We start from the raw sequence: 19,424 nt of genomic DNA, 5'->3' as shown, positions 1-19,424 counted from the left end.
CACACACACACACACACACACACACACACACACACGCACACACAACACTTGAAGGTAAATATAATAAGGTAAATACAAGGGAAGAGATGCAGGTATGATGGTATTAGGGTTCATCTTTCACACTCTTCTTTGGTCCTTCCCCAGGGCGATGCATGACCCGTGCAACAACATGAACGAGGACATTGGCCCCAGAACGCGCACTCACTCAGTCTCAAACAACCGTTCCTTCGATGGCGGTAAGTGACGCTGAACCTCCGTGTCCTGTTGAATATACGAAGACGTCTTACTTTTTAATGATTTACAAGGAGCCTTAACCTAGTACCAGCGACGGGCCAAATTTGTGGCTTTACCGTGTAGCAGCGACGGGCCAAATTTGTGCCATGATTTAAACCTCCCCAAATAGATGATACATGAACTGATCACAAATGCTTTGATATATATTATGAAATGGCTTGTATGAGTGATGATTTTTTCTCGTTTTTCTCGCTTAGAAGGACCATTAAGAAACATGATCCTCACTGCTACCGGGTTTAAATATTTTGAGTCTAATGCTTCTGTGTGTTAATGACCAGTAATTGTACCATAAGCATGAAATTAAGTACAGTAAGTCCCCAGTGTTATAAATCCTTATCAATTAGCAGTTTAGTATATATTTTAAGGTTTTGTTAATGTCTGTGATTGGTTTTCTGTCAAACATATTGTTGCATTTCACTAACAGTTAAAACATTAGTCTTCCTCCTATTTCTTCTTTCTTTCCTTTCTCATCGTCAACACCTACTTTTCCCTTTCCTTTCTCCTCGTATATCTTAATCTGTCCACTTTCTCTTCTTTTCATCCTGCTTTTCCTCCCCTTTCTCCTCACATATCAATTTATTTATCTTTTACTTTTCCTCCTCTTTCTCAAATGATACTTTTGTTTCCCCAGGCGGCAACACCAGTACCAGGGAGCGCTGTGGCAGCATGCCGTCGCGTAGCCGTACCAGCAGCGAAGGCTCAGTTCAGAACGCGCCCAGCAAGCTCCAGGCGGCGAACTGCTCCCACCAGCTGGACGGCCCGCTCTGCCTGCACGTCACGAGGCCCCAGTCAATGTACTCCCCCTCACTGTCGTCGTCGTGTTCCCCGCCTTTCTATGTCTTGTTCAGGTATTTGAGCGCGGCCTCTGAGCGACCCAACCGCCACCACTACCCGGGTGTTGCATTCCAGAGTGTGACGTTGATTTTTACATCATTCTTGATTCTTAACTTTTTCACCAGTGATTCACAACAGCCCTAACAGGTTAAAAGATAAACACTATTTTTTAACTAATGCGTAATGTCTCAAAAATCTCTTCTCTAGTGTCTACGTAAAGGGATTTGTGTGTTTAGGGCTGCACTAACTAGTTGGTATTTGTCCTAGATAGTGACTTCTAAAAATTTTTCATCACCTTGTGTCTTAATAAATTCTCCTCTTTAAAGGGAACCATATTGTGTGTGTAGCTCCCAGTTAACCTAGTAAGGTCTGGTACATTAGTCCGACGTGGTCATCATCAGTACAGCAGCTTGCTTGTGAACATTGCTGGCCTCTGCTGGCTGGGTCGTTCTCTGGTTGCTCTCTGTGGCTGTGACTCTCTGCTTATGTTCCTGCAGTGCACCCAAAAAGCTTTACATGTTCTGTGTGTGTGGAACTCCTCTCTTGATTCCTGCACCATTGCCATGTTTGTGTTCTGTTCTATTGTCAAACCATTTCAAATAGTCCGTTTGGGCATTCAGCTCCACCAGTCCTTTCCTCCCCTCTGCTCTGCCACATAGTCCAAACACTTATTTTTCCCTTTCATGTTTCCTATAATGGTTTGACTATAGTGACTGGTTCTGACTGGCACAAACACTCACACACTCATCCTAACACCAGCACATGAATGGGTTATGTAACTGCACCAGTAATCGCTCTTATAGCATGACGAAGTGTTAATGCAAGATAACGAGGGCAGACGCTGCTTGAAATACATTGGCTCATAACTTCATAGAGGGAAGAACTTATTTAGGTATTTTAGATTTTGTAAACATAATGTGTGTAGAATAACATGGGGGTCAAGAAGGTTATAAGAAGCAGCATTATCCTCCTCCCCTAACTCTCTCACATGCACCCGAGACATGGACATTGAAAGCAGCACAACAGTCATGAACGAAGGCAGTGAAAATGAGCTAGTATAAAAGAGGTGTATATTCAGTGTTGCAGGATGGGATGGAGAAAGTAATGAGAGTATACGAAAAGCTTGATGTGGGTGTAATAGTGTCAAAGTGAGTGGCTGAATGGGGGAAGTGCGTTACTCTAGAGATTGTTTGGATAGCAGTGAGAATGAGGATGACTTTGTGAAGAGTATATGAGGGCAGGTTTGAGGGAGAGGATGTCATGGGGGAGACCACAAGCGAGATGCGTCACCAGAATGGGTTAATATTGGAGAGAGAGGGGGAGGAAGATACAGATGGTTGAGTGTTGTAAGGAAGTGCTGGGGGTGATTATTGGATATACTTCTGCCACCATATTGAAGGAACGTCACCAAAGATATAGATAGATAACATAACATTCGTGTACTTTTTATTCTCTTCATGTTGGGTTTATCATTTGGGTATCTGGAACATTTCTCAGAGCACATGATACACTTTTTATGGGATGAATTTTCTTGTCATATGTATTGCATTCCACTAGCTAATGAGTTTAAAATTGTTGTCGTTTGTGAATTTTATGTATGGGAACACAATCTAGCCTTTCCTGCATGCATAGAAGAGCTTATACCATTCTCAGTGTATGGGTAGAAAAAAATATCCTTTGGTTGGTGAAGAAGTTTTAGAGAGACTCACTATAGTACTTTGAAGGTGGCATTAAAGGGCTATTACACTGGGCAAATCTTCTGTGGATCTTCAGTCAAACCATGACTTCCGCTAGCGTGGTTCTCATTTGTTTCTTGTTATTGCCGCTGATGATGATGGTGACCAGTACCGTCGTCCTTCGGTGAAATCTACTGTAACTTTGGAAGATTGTGGACACGTCAGAAAACCACGGAAATATGAGAACCACACTATCGGAAATCGTGGTTTGACTGAAGATCCACGGAAAATTTGCCCAATGTAATAGCCCCTGTAGGTTGGTGAACTAGGCTTAGAGAAAGAGACTCACTACAGTACATTGAAGGTAGCACGTCAGGTTCATTAGTTAAGGCTACAATCCTTTTTAGCACCTACAATTGACGCTGTGGGGAAGAATTTAATTTACTTAGTTTAGCTTTTACTTGAATACGAGTTTGCAATTTATGATGTTGTATTAAAGTGCCTTGGTGGACAGGAGATGGATAGTGTTTTGGGGTGAGATGGACTCGGAAATTCAACCTACAATTGATGCTGTGGGGAAGAATTTAGGTTACTTTGTTTAGGTTTTACTTGAATACGAGTTTGCAGTTTGTGATGTCTTAAAGTGCCTTAATGAACAGGAGATAAATAGTGTTTTGGGGTAAGATGGACTCGGAAATTACACCTAGAATTGACGCTGTGGGGAAGAATTTAATTTACTTAGTTTAGCTTTTACTTGAATATGAGTTTGTAGGCTGTGATGTATTAAAGTACCTTGATGGACAGGAGATGGATAGTGTTTTGGGGTGAGATGGACTCGGAAATTACACCTACAATGGAAGCTGTGGGGAAGAATTTAGGTTACTTTGTTTAGCTTTTACTTGAATACGAGTTTGCAATTTGTGATGTCTTAAATTGCCTTGATGGACAGGAGATGGATAGTGTTTTGGGGTGAGATGGACTCGGAAATTCAACCTACAATTGACGCTGTGGGGAAGAATTTAGGTTACTTAGTTTAGCTTTTACTTGAATACGAGTTTGCAATTTGTGATGTCTTAAATTGCCTTGATGGAGAGGAGATAAATAGTGTTTTGGGGTAAGATGGACTCGGAAATTACACCTACAATGGAAGCTGTGGGGAAGATATTAGTTGACATTTTTCTTTCCACTGAAGCATGTTTACTTTTGACTCCCTGTTGGCTGTGTAATGATTCACTAATAGCTGAGTATCCTGACATGTACTTCATCTTGACATCCTAATGACTGAATGTTCTGTTGAGTATATTTTTGCCTGTCATGCAGTGCCACATTTGCCCTAAACTCCCACTCTTACCCTCTTCCTTTCTTTCTTTTCAGATAACATTTGTAATAACTGTGTAAATCCAATGTTGACTTGTCTAACATTTAATTTAAGAGGCACTCACTTCACTAATGACTGCTAAATACTCGAAAGTACATAGTTTTAAATTGTACATAAATTAAATTAGATACTTCATAATCAGATACAAAACACAGAGTAAAGATAACAATAAAATGATGATATTAAGTTAAAAAAATCTGAAGGCACATTTTAATAACTTTTGTGGAAGGAAAGACATTCAAATCATAAACTGCATCAATTTAAATAAACAAAAAATAAATCATAACGTAATTAGTTCACCGGAAGCCTGTGTGTGTTATGCCATTATTACGTTCATGACATAGCAATACCAAAAATTTTAACAGCAACATAAGACAAGTCATATCAAAAGTCTTGTGCTATACTCTTGTTACACTGACGTCACAGCAACCCCAAAACGTTACTAAAGTCGTGTGTCATTGGCCGACCTTCCAGTCCCAGCTCCAGCGAGTCAGTGGAGTCCAACACCTCAGTGGACGAGCTGGACGGGCTGCCGGGGGGACACAACTTCGACAACAACACCGACTTGGGCCTATGTGAGTACAAGGGTGATTGAATGTGTTGTCAGGGTGTGTTTTGCTGGTTCGTACACACCTCATTATTATTTTCCTCCATCTAATTTTGTATATATTTATTTTTCCATGTGGCTGTACCTTATTTTCATTTTTTTATTCCTTTTTTTTTTATCTTGCTCTCATACTGCATCTGGGAAATGAACTCTGCAAACTTGGAGCTGAGGTTTAGAAATGAGTTACAGTTTTCGTCCGACATTCGCTTTACAGTGGTTTCTCTTGCGATATTTCACTGTCCTACGATCGTCGGTCTTAAATTATATCTTGGGTCTCTCTAAAATCCATCTGGCTTCTTTTATAATTGGTTCAGTTTTTATGCAACTTCTACAAAAACATTAAATCCTCACTACATTGAAGGTCTTATTTTGTCTCTATACAGGATTGCCGGCATCTGCTTTTATATCTGTCTTTTTACTGCTTGAAATAAAACTGTATACTCTAAAAAAAAAAAAAAAAAAAAAACCTAAGTAGCGTCCTCTGACACTCGCTTTACAATGGTTTCTCTTGGCGATATTTCACTCCTATGATTGTCAGTCTTATATCTTTGTTCTCTCTAAAATCCATCTGTCTTTTATAATTGATTCAGTCTTTATGTAACTCCTACAAAGACATGAAATTCTCACAACATTTTACGGCTTGCTTCGTTTCTATACAGGATTGCCGGCATTTGCTTTTATATGTCACTGCTTGAAAGAAAACTGTATACTTAACATTTTTTTTCCCCCCCTTAGGTAGCGTCGAGGAGGACAACTACATGCAAATGCAGGGAGGGAGTGTGGAGAGCGGGTCAGGCTTCCACCACCCTCACCCCCACCCTCACCCGCCCTTCTCCCTCCCTATAAGCAGCTCCCGGGTCATGGGGGCATCGCTAAGTACAGGTGAGGCTCAGTTCGCGAGTGGCTCGTTTAAAATTAGCCTTACCTTTACCAAACAAAACTTAAGTACAGAAAAACTATAAAAGAGGTTAAAAAATACAGTCATCCCTCAAATAGTACGGTTTTCAATTGTTCGGTTTTGGTTTTATGTGGATTTTCTAAGAAGATTTTTTAGGGTTTTTAAATTTCCCATCGAGCAGGAAATTTGAAAATCCTAAAAGATCTATGAAAATCCACACACAACCGAAACCGAACTATTGGAAACCGTACTATTTGAGGGACGACTGCATATGTGATAAAATACAATAAAATACAGGATCTTACAAACTTGACTTAATCCCATGAAGATACAAATAGGTACAGTAAGGGAGGTTAGACATGTGAACAACGGTATGTGGCCAACTGTTACCAACGTTGCCAGATTGTCATACTCTGCCTCTCTTGTTTGCTGATTTCCAACCCCAAAACTGCCTTCATCACCCAAATAACTGCCTTCATATATGGTTAATGTTTAAATGGTTAATTATTGGTGCTTCTTGGCAACAGTTATGGCCCAGAAACCGGTAAATACGTGGCTCTGAGTTCGATAATCTAGCAACCGTGACTTACCTGTATATGTGTAAAGGAAATGATGATAGTAAATGTCTACCTCTCCACCCATCCACATCTCAACCTTTCCACTCATCCACATAGCTTACCACGTGTTGCTCATCCACTTCTTCCTTCCATCCAGGCCTCGTGTCACCAGTGAGTGGGTGTGGCAGCGAGGGCCCAACTTTACAATCGCCGCAAGATAACTACCTTGACATGGCCAGTCCCTCGGAGCGCAAGCACCTTGGACTCCCCGGGCTGTCGTCGGATCAGAGCTACATGTGCATGGATCGGCAGACTCAAGGGAACCAGGGCTCCGAGAGTTCTGGATACATGCCCATGGCGCCGCTCAACTCCCCCGGCAACGTTCACCCTTCCTGGCCTTCCTACTTATCTAGTCAGGTGAGAGTGACGGCAGAACTGTCCACAATTCTAATGTACTCAAGTGAGGATGACGGCAGAACTGTCCACAAAATTCTAATCTAGTCAGGTGAGAGTGACGGCAGAACTGTCCACAATTCTAATCTAGTCAGGTGAGAGTGACAGCAGAACTGTCCACAATTCTAATCTAGTCAGGTGAAAGTGACGGCAGAACTGTCCACAATTCTAATCTAGTCAGGTGAGAGTGACGGCAGAACTGTCCACAATTCTAATCTAGTCAGGTGAGAGTGACGGCAGAACTGTCCACAATTCTAATCTAGTCAGGTGAGAGTGACGGCAGAACTGTCCACAATTCTAATCCAGTCAGGTGAGAGTGACGGCAGAACTGTCCACAATTCTAATCTAGTCAGGTGAGGTAATGGCAGAACTGTCCACAATTCTAATCTAGTCAGGTGAGAGGCGGCAGAACTGTCCACAATTCTAATCTAGTCAGGTGAGGTGACGGCAGAACTGTCCACAATTCTAATCCAGTCAGGTGAGGTGGCAGCAGAACTGTCCACAATTCTAATCTAGTCAGGAGAGGCGGCAGAAATCTAGTCAGGTGAGGAGTGGCAGAACTGTCCACAATTCTAATGTACTCAAGTGAGCAGAACTGTCCACAAAATTCTAATCTAGTCAGGTGAAGAACTGTCCACAATTCTAATCTAGTCAGGTCTAATCTAGTCAGGTGAAAGTGACGGCAGAACTGTCCACAATTCTAATCTAGTCAGGTGGAGTAGCGGCAGAACTGTCCACAATTCTAATCTAGTCAGGTGAGTGCGGTGGCAGAACTGTCCACAATTCTAATCTAGTCAGGTGAGAGTGACGGCAGAACTGTCCACAATTCTAATCTAGTCAGGTGAGAGTGACGGCAGAACTGTCCACAATTCTAATCTAGTCAGGTGAGAGTGACGGCAGAACTGTCCACAATTCTAATCTAGTCAGGTGAGAGTGACGGCAGAACTGTCCACAATTCTAATCTAGTCAGGTGAGAGTGACGGCAGAACTGTCCACAATTCTAATCTAGTCAGGTGAGAGTGACGGCAGAACTGTCCACAATTCTAATGTACTCAAGTGAGGATGACGGCAGAACTGTCCACAATTCTACTTCTTTTCTAGTCTAAAGCATAACAATTCATTTGATCCGTTTTATCCCTCCTTTCAGGTTCTACTTATGCCTCCAGTTCTGTTTCTTTTATTAGGATTTTCATGGGTGTTTCTTATTCACTGATTTTTATGAGCGAACCACTATGGCATTTTAAGGCATAACGCTTCACTTTATTCATCTTATCCCTCATTTCAGGTCCTTATTATGCCTCCAGCTCCATTTCTTTTATTTATAAGGATCTTTATGGGTATTTCTAATTTATGAATGAATCACTACTTTAAGGCATAACAATTAATTTTATTCAGGTTAGGTTAGGTTAAGTTAGGTTTAGTTTGTTTAGATTTGTGAGGCTGAATTATTTACAATAGATAACCATGCGTGATAAATATGTTTCCTTGTACCAGGTTAGGTTAGGTTAGGTTAAGTTAGGTTTAGTTTGCTTATATTTGTGAAGCTGAGTTATTTACGATAGATAACCATGCGTGGTAAATATGTTTCTTTGTACCAGGTTAGGTTAGGTTAGGTTAGATTAGATTTAGTGGAGAACAGTTTAAGCAGGATTCAGTTTGGTTAGATTTATTAAGTTGAATTATTTACGATATATAAGTATGTGTGATAAATATGCTTCTTTGTACCAGGTTAGGTAAGGTTAGGATAGATTTAGTGGAGAACGGTTTAAGCAGGATTCAGTTTGGTTAGGTTTATTAAGTTGAATTATTTACGATATATAAGTATGTGTGATAAATATGCTTCTTTGTTATAGGTTAGGTTAAGTTAGGTTAGATATAATTGAATCATCAGTTTAGGTTAGATTCAGTTTGGTTAGATTTATTAAGTTGAATTATTTACGATATATAAGTATGTGTGATAAATATGCTTCTTTGTTATAGGGTAGGTTAAGTTAGGTTAGGTAATTGAGTTATCAGTTTAGATTAGATTCAGTTTGTTAGACTTGTTAACTTGAATTATTGACGATGTGTGATGAATATGTTTCAGGTTTCCTCTCCACCCGGCTCTGTAAGTCACTCCCGGATTCCCAGTCTGGTGGATGAGAACACCGACAACTATCTCTCAATGGTGCCCCAGAGCCATGGTGGAGAGCCCAGTCATGGCGAGATCAGTGCCAGGGACCGAACGGAGGCCTACCTGAACATGACTCCCACTCCTGCGCTTCCCACACCCATCCCCTACAGCCCCTCGGAAGGTTAGTTTGCATTGCTTTGTAGCTTTATGCTCCCCCACATTGTAGCATATTTAGGTGAGAAGAGGATAAGGTAAGGGCAGTAGGTTATATCATGACAGCATAACATTCCCACAGCCTTCCCCTACAGCCCCTCGAAAGGTTAATTTACGTTGCATCATTGTAGCTTTATGCTCCTCCACATTGTACCATATTTAGGTGAAAAGACTTGTAGGTAAGGGAAGTAGATTATATGACACAGCATAACATTCCCACACCCATCCCCTACAGCCCCTCGAAAGGTTAATTTACGTTGCATCATTGTAGCTTTATGCTCCTCCACATTGTAGCATATTTAGGTGAGAAGACTTGTAGGTAAGGGAAGTAGATTATATGACACAGCATAACATTCCCACACCCATCCCCTACAGCCCCTCGAAAGGTTAATTTACGTTGCATCATTGTAGCTTTATGCTCCTCCACATTGTAGCATATTTAGGTGAAAAGAGGGTAAGGTAAGGGCAGTAGATTATATTATGACATAGCATAACATTCCCACAGCCTTCCCCTACAGCCCCTCGAAAGGTTAATTTATTTTGCATTATTGTAGCTTTATGCTCCTCCACTTTGTACCATATTTAGGTGAGAAGAGTCGTAGGTAAGGGAAGTAGATTATATCATGACATAGCATAACATTCCCACAGCCTTCCCCTACAGCCCCTCGGAAGGCTAGTTTGCGTTGCTTTGTACCTTTATACTTCACATTGTAGCATATTTAGGTGAGAAGAGTTGTAGGTAAGATAAGGGCAGTATATTATTATATGGCATAGCATAACATTCCCACACCCCTCCCGTGCAGCCCCTTGGAAGGTTAGTTTACTTTGCGTTGTAACTTTATACTCGTCCACTGTGTATCATATTTAGGTGAAAAGAGGGTAAGGTAAGGGCAGTAGATTATATTATGACAGCATAACATTCCCACAGCCTTCCCCTACAGCCCCTCGGAAGGTTAGTTTTTTTTTTTTTTTTTTTTTTATTTTTTAGGAGACAAAGGAGACAAAAAAAAAAAAAAAAAAAAAAAAAAAAAAAAAAAACTCTGCTCTAAAAAAAAAAGAAAAAAGTGGGTGAAAGATAGGTCAGTTTCGGGAGGAGAGGTGTCCTGATACCCTCCTCTTGAAAGAGTTTAAGTCGTTGTACCTTTTGACTCCACTTTATTTTAATGTACTTGGGTGGGAAGATTCATAGGCAAGGGCAGTAGACATTGGGTTAAGGTTAAGCTAGGATAACTTAACAGTAGTCACGTATTTCCACTTATTTTCCTCCACACACACAGTCAGTACGTCACACACTCTTCCTAAGGCTGCTTTCACTGTCATTTTGCTTGTTTTGATCGTTACCAATGGCCGCGATCGTCACTATAATATTTCCATGTTCATCTGGCTGGTGGGGTAGTGGCGGCTGCGGGGTTAGCCTAGCCCCGCACCTTACCACACACTCTCTACACCTCTTGCTTCCTCTGCAGCCGCCACTACCCCATCAGCCAGTTTCACGTGGAAAACTATTGCGTCGATCCCCGCCATTGGTAACGATCAGAACAAACAAATTGACAATGAAAGCGGCCCCTAGTCACCACTCACATCTCCCTTCTGTGTTCTCCTATGCTAGCTTCCTCTCTTACAGGCGACTCCTTCCCAGAGATGTCCCCGGGCAGCAGCTGTTCCTTCACCTCAGGCACCCCCTCGTCCGACCACCGCTTCCCCGACTTCATAGTGGATAAAACCGGCAGTGGCTCCTATTACGGCTGCTCAGAAGACGACGACTCCTCACTAGACAGGCCGATAAGAACCAATTCCGTGGGCTCTAAACCCGAGCAGTACCGAAGCCGTAAAAACAGGTGAGTGAGTGTGGTTGTACGTCTAAGGTGTTGACGTCTGCAGCTCAACCTCCAGCTCTTGGTCGAGTAATGGCATGGGTGCACGTGTGGGTGTGTGTTTGCTTTGCTCGTCTCGGCTTTCTTTGGTTTCTCGTGCGATGTTCCTGGTTTGTGATCGACGTTGCCAAGTTGTCGTACGCAGCCTCTAATATTCACCAGTTTCTGACCCAAAAACTGTCTCATGGGCCACAATAATGAGATTAATTTGTAGTTATCGTTAAAATGGTTAATTGCTGATGTTTCTTGGCAATAGTTAGGCGTCGGAAACTGGTCAACACTGTGCTCTGAGTACGATAATCTGGCAATGATGCTTGTGATGTGGATTAATGAGGATTTCAGCTTCAGGATATGAATTGCCCATAAATGTTTCAGAATCTTGTTGCTGTTTGATTCTTTGCCATTCTCTTAACCTTGTATTACTGTTTAACTTAATTCGTACTCAGTATAACTTTTTCTTACCCACAAATGAAATGGTGAGATTTTTAAAGCTTCACCAAATCTTGAAATACTTTACGGACACTAATTTTACGATACCGATCCCACCAAACAATTTTTTCTTACTCACAAATAAAATGATGAGATTTTTAAAGCTTCACCAAGTCTTGAAATATCTTATGGACATTAATTCTATGATATCGATCCCACCAAACAATTTTTTCTTACCCACAAATAAAATGATGAGATTTTTAAAGCTTCACCAAATCTTTAAATATCTTACGGACACTAATTCTATGATACCGATCCCACCAAATCTATTTCATAAAGACTAGTTACAAAATATAGTCTTACTCATTCACTATCAGGTTTTCCTTATTCTGCATCATGGAAGCAAGTCACATCCTATTGCTGTAGAGGCGTGTCAGTGTAATTATTTTCTTAGTCTTTTAACTGTTTTGATTTTGCCCGGAAAGTCGTGAATTGATTTAGAGTTTTCTCACTGTCAGATAAAACAGTTTGATTGGTAAAAGTTCTTAACCTGCATGTTGAAGTCCCCCCCACCTCCTTAACACAACTATTCCCATCCCACACTTAGGAATTCTGTGATTGGTGGCATGCCCTCTTTCATATGACATGGAGATTATCACATGTACCGAAAATCATCTGATATGCGATTACGTTTGAGTTGGTTATGTACGAGTCGGTGAAGAGGAGAAAAATTAGCAAGGAAGAAGAGAAAGAGGACCTATAAAGTTTAATTGATGAGTTAACTTGTAAATTATCACATGTGCCTGAAAATCGTCTTACATGCAAATATGTTTGAGTTGGTTAAGTACGAGTCGGTGGAGAGGAGAAAAATTAGCAAGGAAGAAGAGAAAGTGGACCTGTTCAGTTTAATCAATGAGTTAACGTGGAAATTATCACATGTAGGTACCGAAAATTGTCATATATGCGAAAATGTTTTGAGTTGGTTCAGTAGGTGGAGAGAAGAAGAATCGGCAAGCAATGGAGAGAGAGACGACCTATTCAGTTCAATTAACGAGCTACCTTGAAGCTTGACATACAAAGGCCTGTGAGTTATAGTGTTGTTTATTATGCAAGAATATGGGCAATGGAAACTCATACAGGAAGTTTGCTTATTAGGTTCCATAGAAGTCCACGTTATGAAGGGAATACTGTTGGATGTCCACCACGGGAGCCTTGGCAGTGTGGAGTTTATCTGAGGATGGTGTGTGTGTGTGTCAGTGAGAGTGAGGTATCAAGGTCCTTTTCAGTAGGTTATGAAGCGTCAAAGGGCTATTACACTGGGCAAATTTTCCGTGGCTCTTGAGTCAAACCATGATTTCCGCTGGCGTGGGTCTCATATTTCCGTGATTTTCTGACGTGTCCACGATCTTCCAAAGCTACGGTAGAGTTCCTTGAAGGACGGCGATCTCACTCACCATCATCAGCAGCAATAACAAGAAACAAATGAGAATCACGCTAGCAGAAATTGTGGTTTGACTGGAGATCCACGGAAACTTTGCCCAGTGTAATAGCCCCTTTAGAAAGAGTCCTATTACACAGTAGCCACTATAAGTAAAATTCGCCTGCACCACAAACGGGCTGGGGTCGTCCGAGAGGCCCCTGAGGAGAGACTACCAGCACTATAGGCACCCCCCACCCCCTCTCAAAAATAAATAAATAAATAAATTGGTATAGAAACAAAATGAATTAAGTATACGAGCATTTCCCTTCCATAAATTAGCGTTGGTGCCGAGACTTCTTCACCCATACATCAGGGAGTGAATATCCTTATGGCTGCAACTTCATATTCTTTCTTTAATTACTTATTAATTTTTAGTAATGGCATCTTTTATAAATCATTTCCATTTTTTTGCATCATGGCAGTTTATCCCTCCCTCCCTCCTCCGCCTCTATATGGGAAAAAATGGTGGTATTGATGGTGATGGTAAATTGTGGACTGGCTCTTCTGTTTCATGCTCTCAACTTCAACCTTTTTCCTCTTGGCTTACTAGTCATGTATCTTGTATTACTTAAGATCACTTTGGGGACGGTTGAAAATAGCGGTCAGCCGAACTTCACCTCTGGGTCTTATATCAAACACATGCAGAATTTAACACATAAGTCAGATACACGTTTCAATATCTCAGTCTGGTCACCTGCCGGACAGTTGAAAAAAGGCATCAGCCGAACTTCATCTCTGGATCTTATGTCTAACACTTGCAGAATTTAATCACATAAGTCAGATACACAAAGGCAAACATTTCAATATCTCAGTCTGGTCACCTGACGACAGTTGGAAAAAGCCATCAGCCGAACTTCATCTCTGGATCTTATGTCTAACACTTGCAGAATTTGATCACATAAGTCAGATACACAACGGCAAACATTTCAGTATCTCAGTCTGGTCACCTGACGGACAGTTGAAAAAAGCCATCAGCCGAACTTCATCTCTGGATCTTATGTCTAACACTTGCAGAATTTAATCACATAAGTCAGATACACAACGGCAAACATTTCAATATCTTAGTCTGGTCACTTGGCGGACAGTTGAAAAAAGCCATCAGCCGAACTTCATCTCTGGATCTTATGTCTAACACTTGCAGAATTTAATCACATAAGTCAGATACACAAAGGCAAACATTTCAATATCTCAGTCTGGTCACCTGACGGACAGTTGGAAAAAGCCATCAGCCGAACTTCATCCCTGGATCTTATGTCTAACACTTGCAGAATTTCACACAACTCCACCGCACAAAGGCAAACTTTTCAACACGTATCATATTTCTAGGGTTCTCACTTTGCCTCTCTGCTCAGTTTGTCTTATATTGCACTTCTCATCAGGGTCAAGAAATTTTCCGCTAATGCCCTGTTTGGGAAGATAATCTAAAGGTGAAACTCAAAACTGCATGCTAGGTGTGTGTGTGTGTGTGTGTGTGTGTGTGTGTGTGTGTGTGTGTGTGTGCGAAAAAATACTCTCGCTTAATACTGACAGCCAAGTACCGGTGATTTTTTTGTTTGATGTGTTTATGGGTCAGTGGAATGCTGTATGTATGTATCGGTTGTGAATTTGGGCTCTGAGGCTGTTTGAACGAGACTTACATGCCACTCACTTATCACATTTTCGTTTTACATATGGGCAATACCATGGAGGTAGTAGAATTGTGGAGTCGACACGGCCCACTAGTACCATTCATTGAGGTGAAGCCAACGAACTGTCAAATTTACGGCCAAAAAGTGGGGGATGTCCGAGCCTGGCCGAGCCCATTAAGAGGGAGCCTGACCTGACAACACCTGACACTTGGCCGTAAAAATGATGGCTCGTGCGGATTCACTTAATTGGGTTGATGTCGACTCCACCAATTCTACCTCCATGGGCAGCACAGTATTTTAACACATGCATTCCCTCAGTTCTTCCACTTATATTTTCCCATTTTGTCGTAATTCATCGTTGATTTCCCGAGTTTTTCCCTATATCCTCTTATTTTCCATTACTATAAATTACATGAAAACCACAAAATAAATAAAGTAGCTTGCGATTTCCTCCAATTTTTTATTCCATTCTCTTGTACGTTATTCATTGTTAGTATGCCGAGTTTTTCCTTATCTCGTTTTTTACGTTACTGCAAACCACACGAAAACCTTAAGATAAATAAACTAGCTTACGACGCGGAAGTCAAGTCAAGTCGGCGGTCAGGGTTGGCGTGTGTGTATTCTAGTAGCCTTTTATATGTAAGTGCTGCGTACGTATATACTGCACAGAGTACCTAATGTCGGTGTATGGCTTTCACAAACTTTCCTCTGGGTTGTGTAGTGTTTTGTATATTTTATGCTGATTGTATTCTCTTCCGCTGGTGATGCCCGGGATGTGTCATGACTGTAATGTTTCTATGGTGCGGGACTATTGGAATGTTGTCGTGCGTTGGGTAATATGGTGTGGTTTTGGTTTTTATAATGGGGTACGATCCTGGCATGTTCCTCTCCCTCCTTCTTCCTCCTTCCTTTCCATCCTTTTCCTTCTTTCCTGTTCCTTCACCCTTTCTCCTTTTCCTGTTATTTTCTTTCTTCCTCCTTCTTTCTCCTCTCTTCTTCCTTCACCTTTCCTTCTTTTGCTCTCCTTTCTCCCTTTCTCTCCTTTCCTTTTCATTTTTCCCTCCCTCCTTTCCCTTCTCTCCCTCTCAAATCCCCCCCTCTCCTTCCTTTCTTTCCTATCCCCCTTTCTCCTCTCTTCTTCTCTCCTTCCTTCTTCTCCCTCTCCCTCCCCACCTCCCCATGCAGTCATAAGCCAGTAACCAAAGTCCTGTAATATTAGTAACCCGAGTCCTATTACCTACGACAACATTCTTATAGTATCCCGCACAATAGGAACTTACGGCTTTGATACGTTCCGGGGTACTGCACACACACACTTGTATAATATTGGTGCACGCTGCTGTCCTGGGCTGTCTGGTGTGTCTGGCTGTCTCCGAAGTACTCATTGGATTATTTTCTTCACCTGATTCTGATATTTTCCGCTCACCAAGCCTTAATATTTTTTACACGTATTTTTGGGGAGTTGAAGTTTTGTGTTTTGTCTCACTTCTCTGTATTGTATTAACTTTTTTTGTGGGCTAAAGCTGTAGTTTCCGCACTGTTTTCTTTCTTTTTCTTTGTTGTGTAGATGCTGACATTCCTTATTTCCGTTTATGGTGAGTGTGGCTGCCGCATGAAAGACGCCAATAATCTAAATATATACTTCATCATGGTACTACTACCACTACTACTACTACTACATTATATTTGAATTATTAGTCCTTGATTCTAGATAATGACATAATTTACTTCAGCAATACTAGACTTATTTTTACTCTATTGATAAGTTTTTGCCATTGGTATAGACTAGATTTATTTTTTTGGCTTCATTAAAGTTACGTCCAACTATTTTTACCTCCTCTGTGTATGTGTGAGAATGTGTGGATGCTGTGACAGGCTTCGCTTCTTTGCTACTTGAGAATTATTACGTATATATTTTTATTTATCTCAGTCTGAAGTGTCAAGCTCTGGGTTTTACTTCTGACACACACACACACACACACACACACACATGCATAAGGACACACAAACACACACACACACACATACACATACATATAAACATTAATCATTCCGGCAATTCGACCAAGATTGTGACATGCATCAGTGGTGTGGTCGCTACACATAAAGAAAAACATTAAGCAAGTAGAAAGAGTCCAATGAGCAGCTGTGGAAATGATGCCACGCCTAAGAGACACGGCAGATGAGGAGAGATTAAAAAGATTGGGTTTGCTGACCTTAGAGGAGAAAAGAGAAAGAGATCTGATTGCATTGTACTGGGCAATTCAAGAAAGGGAAATGATCAACTGGGAGGACCTGTTTATGATATACTAGAAGGAGAGAAATTGAGGAAGACATGGTGCCTGAGAGATAGCAAGACACAGCCTTCCTCATAGATGCATTGACACCTGGAGTGGCCCAAAGATTTTTTTTATGATTTTTTTTATTTATTTATTTTTTTTTTACAGCAGAGGAATCAGTTTAAAGGCAAAAAAAAAAAGGAAACAATAATGAAAAAAATCCCGCTACTCACTGCTCCTACAAAAGAGTCCAGAGGAGTGGCCGAAAGATAGGTCAATTTCGGGAGGAGAGGTGTCCTGGTACCCTCCTCATGATACCCTCATGCCAAGAAAATCAATGTACTTAAAGCTGACCCTGGTAAACTGATGAGTGTAATGTATCACTGAGAGGATGGGGCCGTATGAGAAGGCTGAAGGTCAAGCTTGCAATGACAGGATTAACCCGGTATCTGCGGGGATCATGTTTCTTGAAGGACCCTCTAAGCGAGAAGAATGAGAAAAAATTATCACTCATGCAAACAATTTCATAATATATATTAATGCATTTGTGATCAGTTTATGCATCATCTATTTTTTTGGGGTTTATATCATGGCAAAACTTTGGCCCGTCGCTGGTACACGGTAAAGCCACAAATTTTGCCCATCGCTGCTACTGGATTAAAGGCAGTGGAGACCAATGGGACTCAGGAATACATAAAAAGGATGGCGAAGAGATCCAAGTGTTGGTGATGCATAAAGGATGTGAATGAACAAGGAGAACTGGAGGTGCTTCTGCTGTGGCTACCCCTCAGGTATTCCGTTAAGGAAATAGGACAACAGATTTTAATTCAGTAAAATGCCACATGTAGAACCTGTAATAGGATATGAAAGCTGCAGTTGTCTGTTAATATTACAAAATTAGATGGATTTGGGAACAATTAGGCATTGGAGAGGCTGAGGCAATGGACAGAAATAGTTGGAAGCATATCATTTAGGGTCTAACTTTATTATAGATTATGGGAATATGATGTTAAGCAGGTGATGATGATGAGGAGGAGAGTGAAGTAATTAGCACAAAAAGCTGAGCATTCTACAGATAGCAAGCACAAAAGATTGACTGATTGATAGAGTAGGATGATGAGAAACATAGATTAGCAGTTCTTAAATTTCATATATTAAATTCAGGAATGTATTTTTCAGGTTTTTGAAGAAGCTTATTCATGATTTGAGTAGTACTTGTTTATACAATCAGTAATTTTTCAAAGATTTTATCAATGTCAGACTGTAATAATACTGTTATATATATATTTAGCAGCAAGAATCAAGCATTTCCTACTTCTGAGTCATAAATTATTTTTATTTTTATTTAAGAACTTAATAATTGCCTGATGTAATATGTTCCAATCATGTCTGAGCAGTCTTGATGTGATGTGTATCTCAGCAGTTGTTTCTTTGTCTTTTACAAGTGAAATTCTCTCAGTTTCAGTACATTCCTTTAACTAGCAGACTTTTAAGGATATTTTTAGTTAGGTATTTCATGCTATAATAATTTTGATATGCTTATTCTCCAAATGAAAACTTTGAATTTTTGAGCATCATTTTGCATCTTTTAAAGTATGATAAAGCCTAAAGATGACTTGAATATTTATTCAAATGTAAGTTTCATAAGTTATTTGGTTATGTGAGGACTCCTGAAATTTGCCTGACATGTGCATCAGTAACATGCATTAAGAAGAATGAAAAGTGGCAATTCTGTTATGCATTTTAAACTTGCTTTAAGAAAACAAAAGAAATGATCCTTTCATGTCCTCACTTGTGTATACAATAACATTCCTAAACTGCCTAGACCACTAGACCAATGCATCTTTGCCTCCCTCTGGTTCCTCTTAGATCTTGCCACAGGGTAGAAAAGCTGGAAGTGGTATGTGTGTTGTAGAATGTAGTGAATGTGGGTGTTGGAAGGCATTCTGGCCTGTTCTATGGTGCCCCTGCCTTGAGGTGCTAAACTAGAACTGCACAGTAACACTGGTCCTGTTGCTCCTTCTTGCCTTCTCCATCCCTCGTGTGTGGGAACTCCAACAACCTTAGACTGGAGGTGAGCCCAGCCGAACCTGCCCGTGTTCGAGCCTTCTCTGTGGGGTCACGAGTCAGCCTCAGGCTCGGGGGTGGCAGAGCTGGCCAGGTGACAAGTGGCACCATAGGAGCCACGTCTGCTTCCATCACCGAATTTTCTCCTTCTATTAAGGAGAAGGGCAAACAAGTTAAAAGCAAATCCACAAGGTAGGGCTGCAAGGACTGCACACGACAGTGTCACTTTTGTCGAGAGACTGTAGCACCTGTACCAGGCTAAGGAGGGTCTGTACCTTATAGTTGTTGCTGTAGAGGGGCTGAGGGGGGCTCACTGCTGGAGGGGCTCACTGAGGGCTGGGACAGCTGTGCCCACCACTGGGTAGCACAGGCAAGGACAGGATAGTAAGTTGTGCATTTATTTCAATATATTTGCACATCAACTTCATTTTCTCTTGATGCATTTTGTTCATTCATTATTTCAAAGACTCAAATTTCTTCTTAGCTATATGAATGTTTCCTTGGTGGAGTGAAGCGGCTGTGGCTGCCTGCACGGGTCATGGCACATTAATAGCATGACTCATCACAGCACTCAGTGTGTTTAGACGGATCATTAATGAGAGAAAACAGTCACATGTGTTTGTTGGTTCACTGAGGGTGAGTGT

The 19,424-nt window shown here is 41.1% G+C and overlaps 1 protein-coding gene and 2 long non-coding RNA genes across 30 annotated transcripts in view; 2 read left to right on the top strand and 1 right to left on the bottom strand.

The window, feature by feature from the left end:
• The window catches only part of LOC126999702 (insulin receptor substrate 2-like), an 89,500-nt gene that overhangs the window by 60,852 nt on the left and 9,224 nt on the right, over window positions 1-19,424 (top strand). For 25 of the 28 annotated variants that reach the window (XR_007753509.1, XR_007753505.1, XR_007753513.1 and 22 more), the window contains 8 exons: window positions 145-236; window positions 926-1,142; window positions 4,657-4,757; window positions 5,525-5,671; window positions 6,402-6,661; window positions 8,784-8,991; window positions 10,648-10,861; window positions 18,781-18,972. Coding sequence is in view for 6 of the 28 variants with exons in the window: in XM_050862461.1 (XP_050718418.1) it covers window positions 145-236; window positions 926-1,142; window positions 4,657-4,757; window positions 5,525-5,671; window positions 6,402-6,661; window positions 8,784-8,991; window positions 10,648-10,861; window positions 18,781-18,972 (1,431 nt within the window). In the remaining 22 variants the exon portion in view is untranslated. The remainder of the gene's footprint in view (window positions 1-144; window positions 237-925; window positions 1,143-4,656; window positions 4,758-5,524; window positions 5,672-6,401; window positions 6,662-8,783; window positions 8,992-10,647; window positions 10,862-18,780; window positions 18,973-19,424) is intronic. The other 3 variants (XM_050862462.1, XM_050862459.1, XM_050862464.1) reach the window with 3 other exon arrangements.
• On the bottom strand, window positions 3,364-3,725 carry LOC126999704 (uncharacterized). Its single transcript, XR_007753522.1, has 2 exons — window positions 3,597-3,725; window positions 3,364-3,451 (listed from the first exon to the last, which is right to left on the bottom strand). It is a non-coding gene; the product is annotated as an uncharacterized LOC126999704 (long non-coding RNA).
• On the top strand, window positions 9,036-9,969 carry LOC126999705 (uncharacterized). Its single transcript, XR_007753523.1, has 3 exons — window positions 9,036-9,129; window positions 9,270-9,466; window positions 9,610-9,969. It is a non-coding gene; the product is annotated as an uncharacterized LOC126999705 (long non-coding RNA).

Source organism: Eriocheir sinensis, chromosome 17 (assembly GCF_024679095.1).
Source record: "Eriocheir sinensis breed Jianghai 21 chromosome 17, ASM2467909v1, whole genome shotgun sequence".
Lineage (NCBI taxonomy): Eukaryota > Metazoa > Arthropoda > Malacostraca > Decapoda > Varunidae > Eriocheir > Eriocheir sinensis.
Note: the sequence above shows the minus strand (reverse complement) of the source record. Positions and strands in the feature narration are given on the sequence as shown.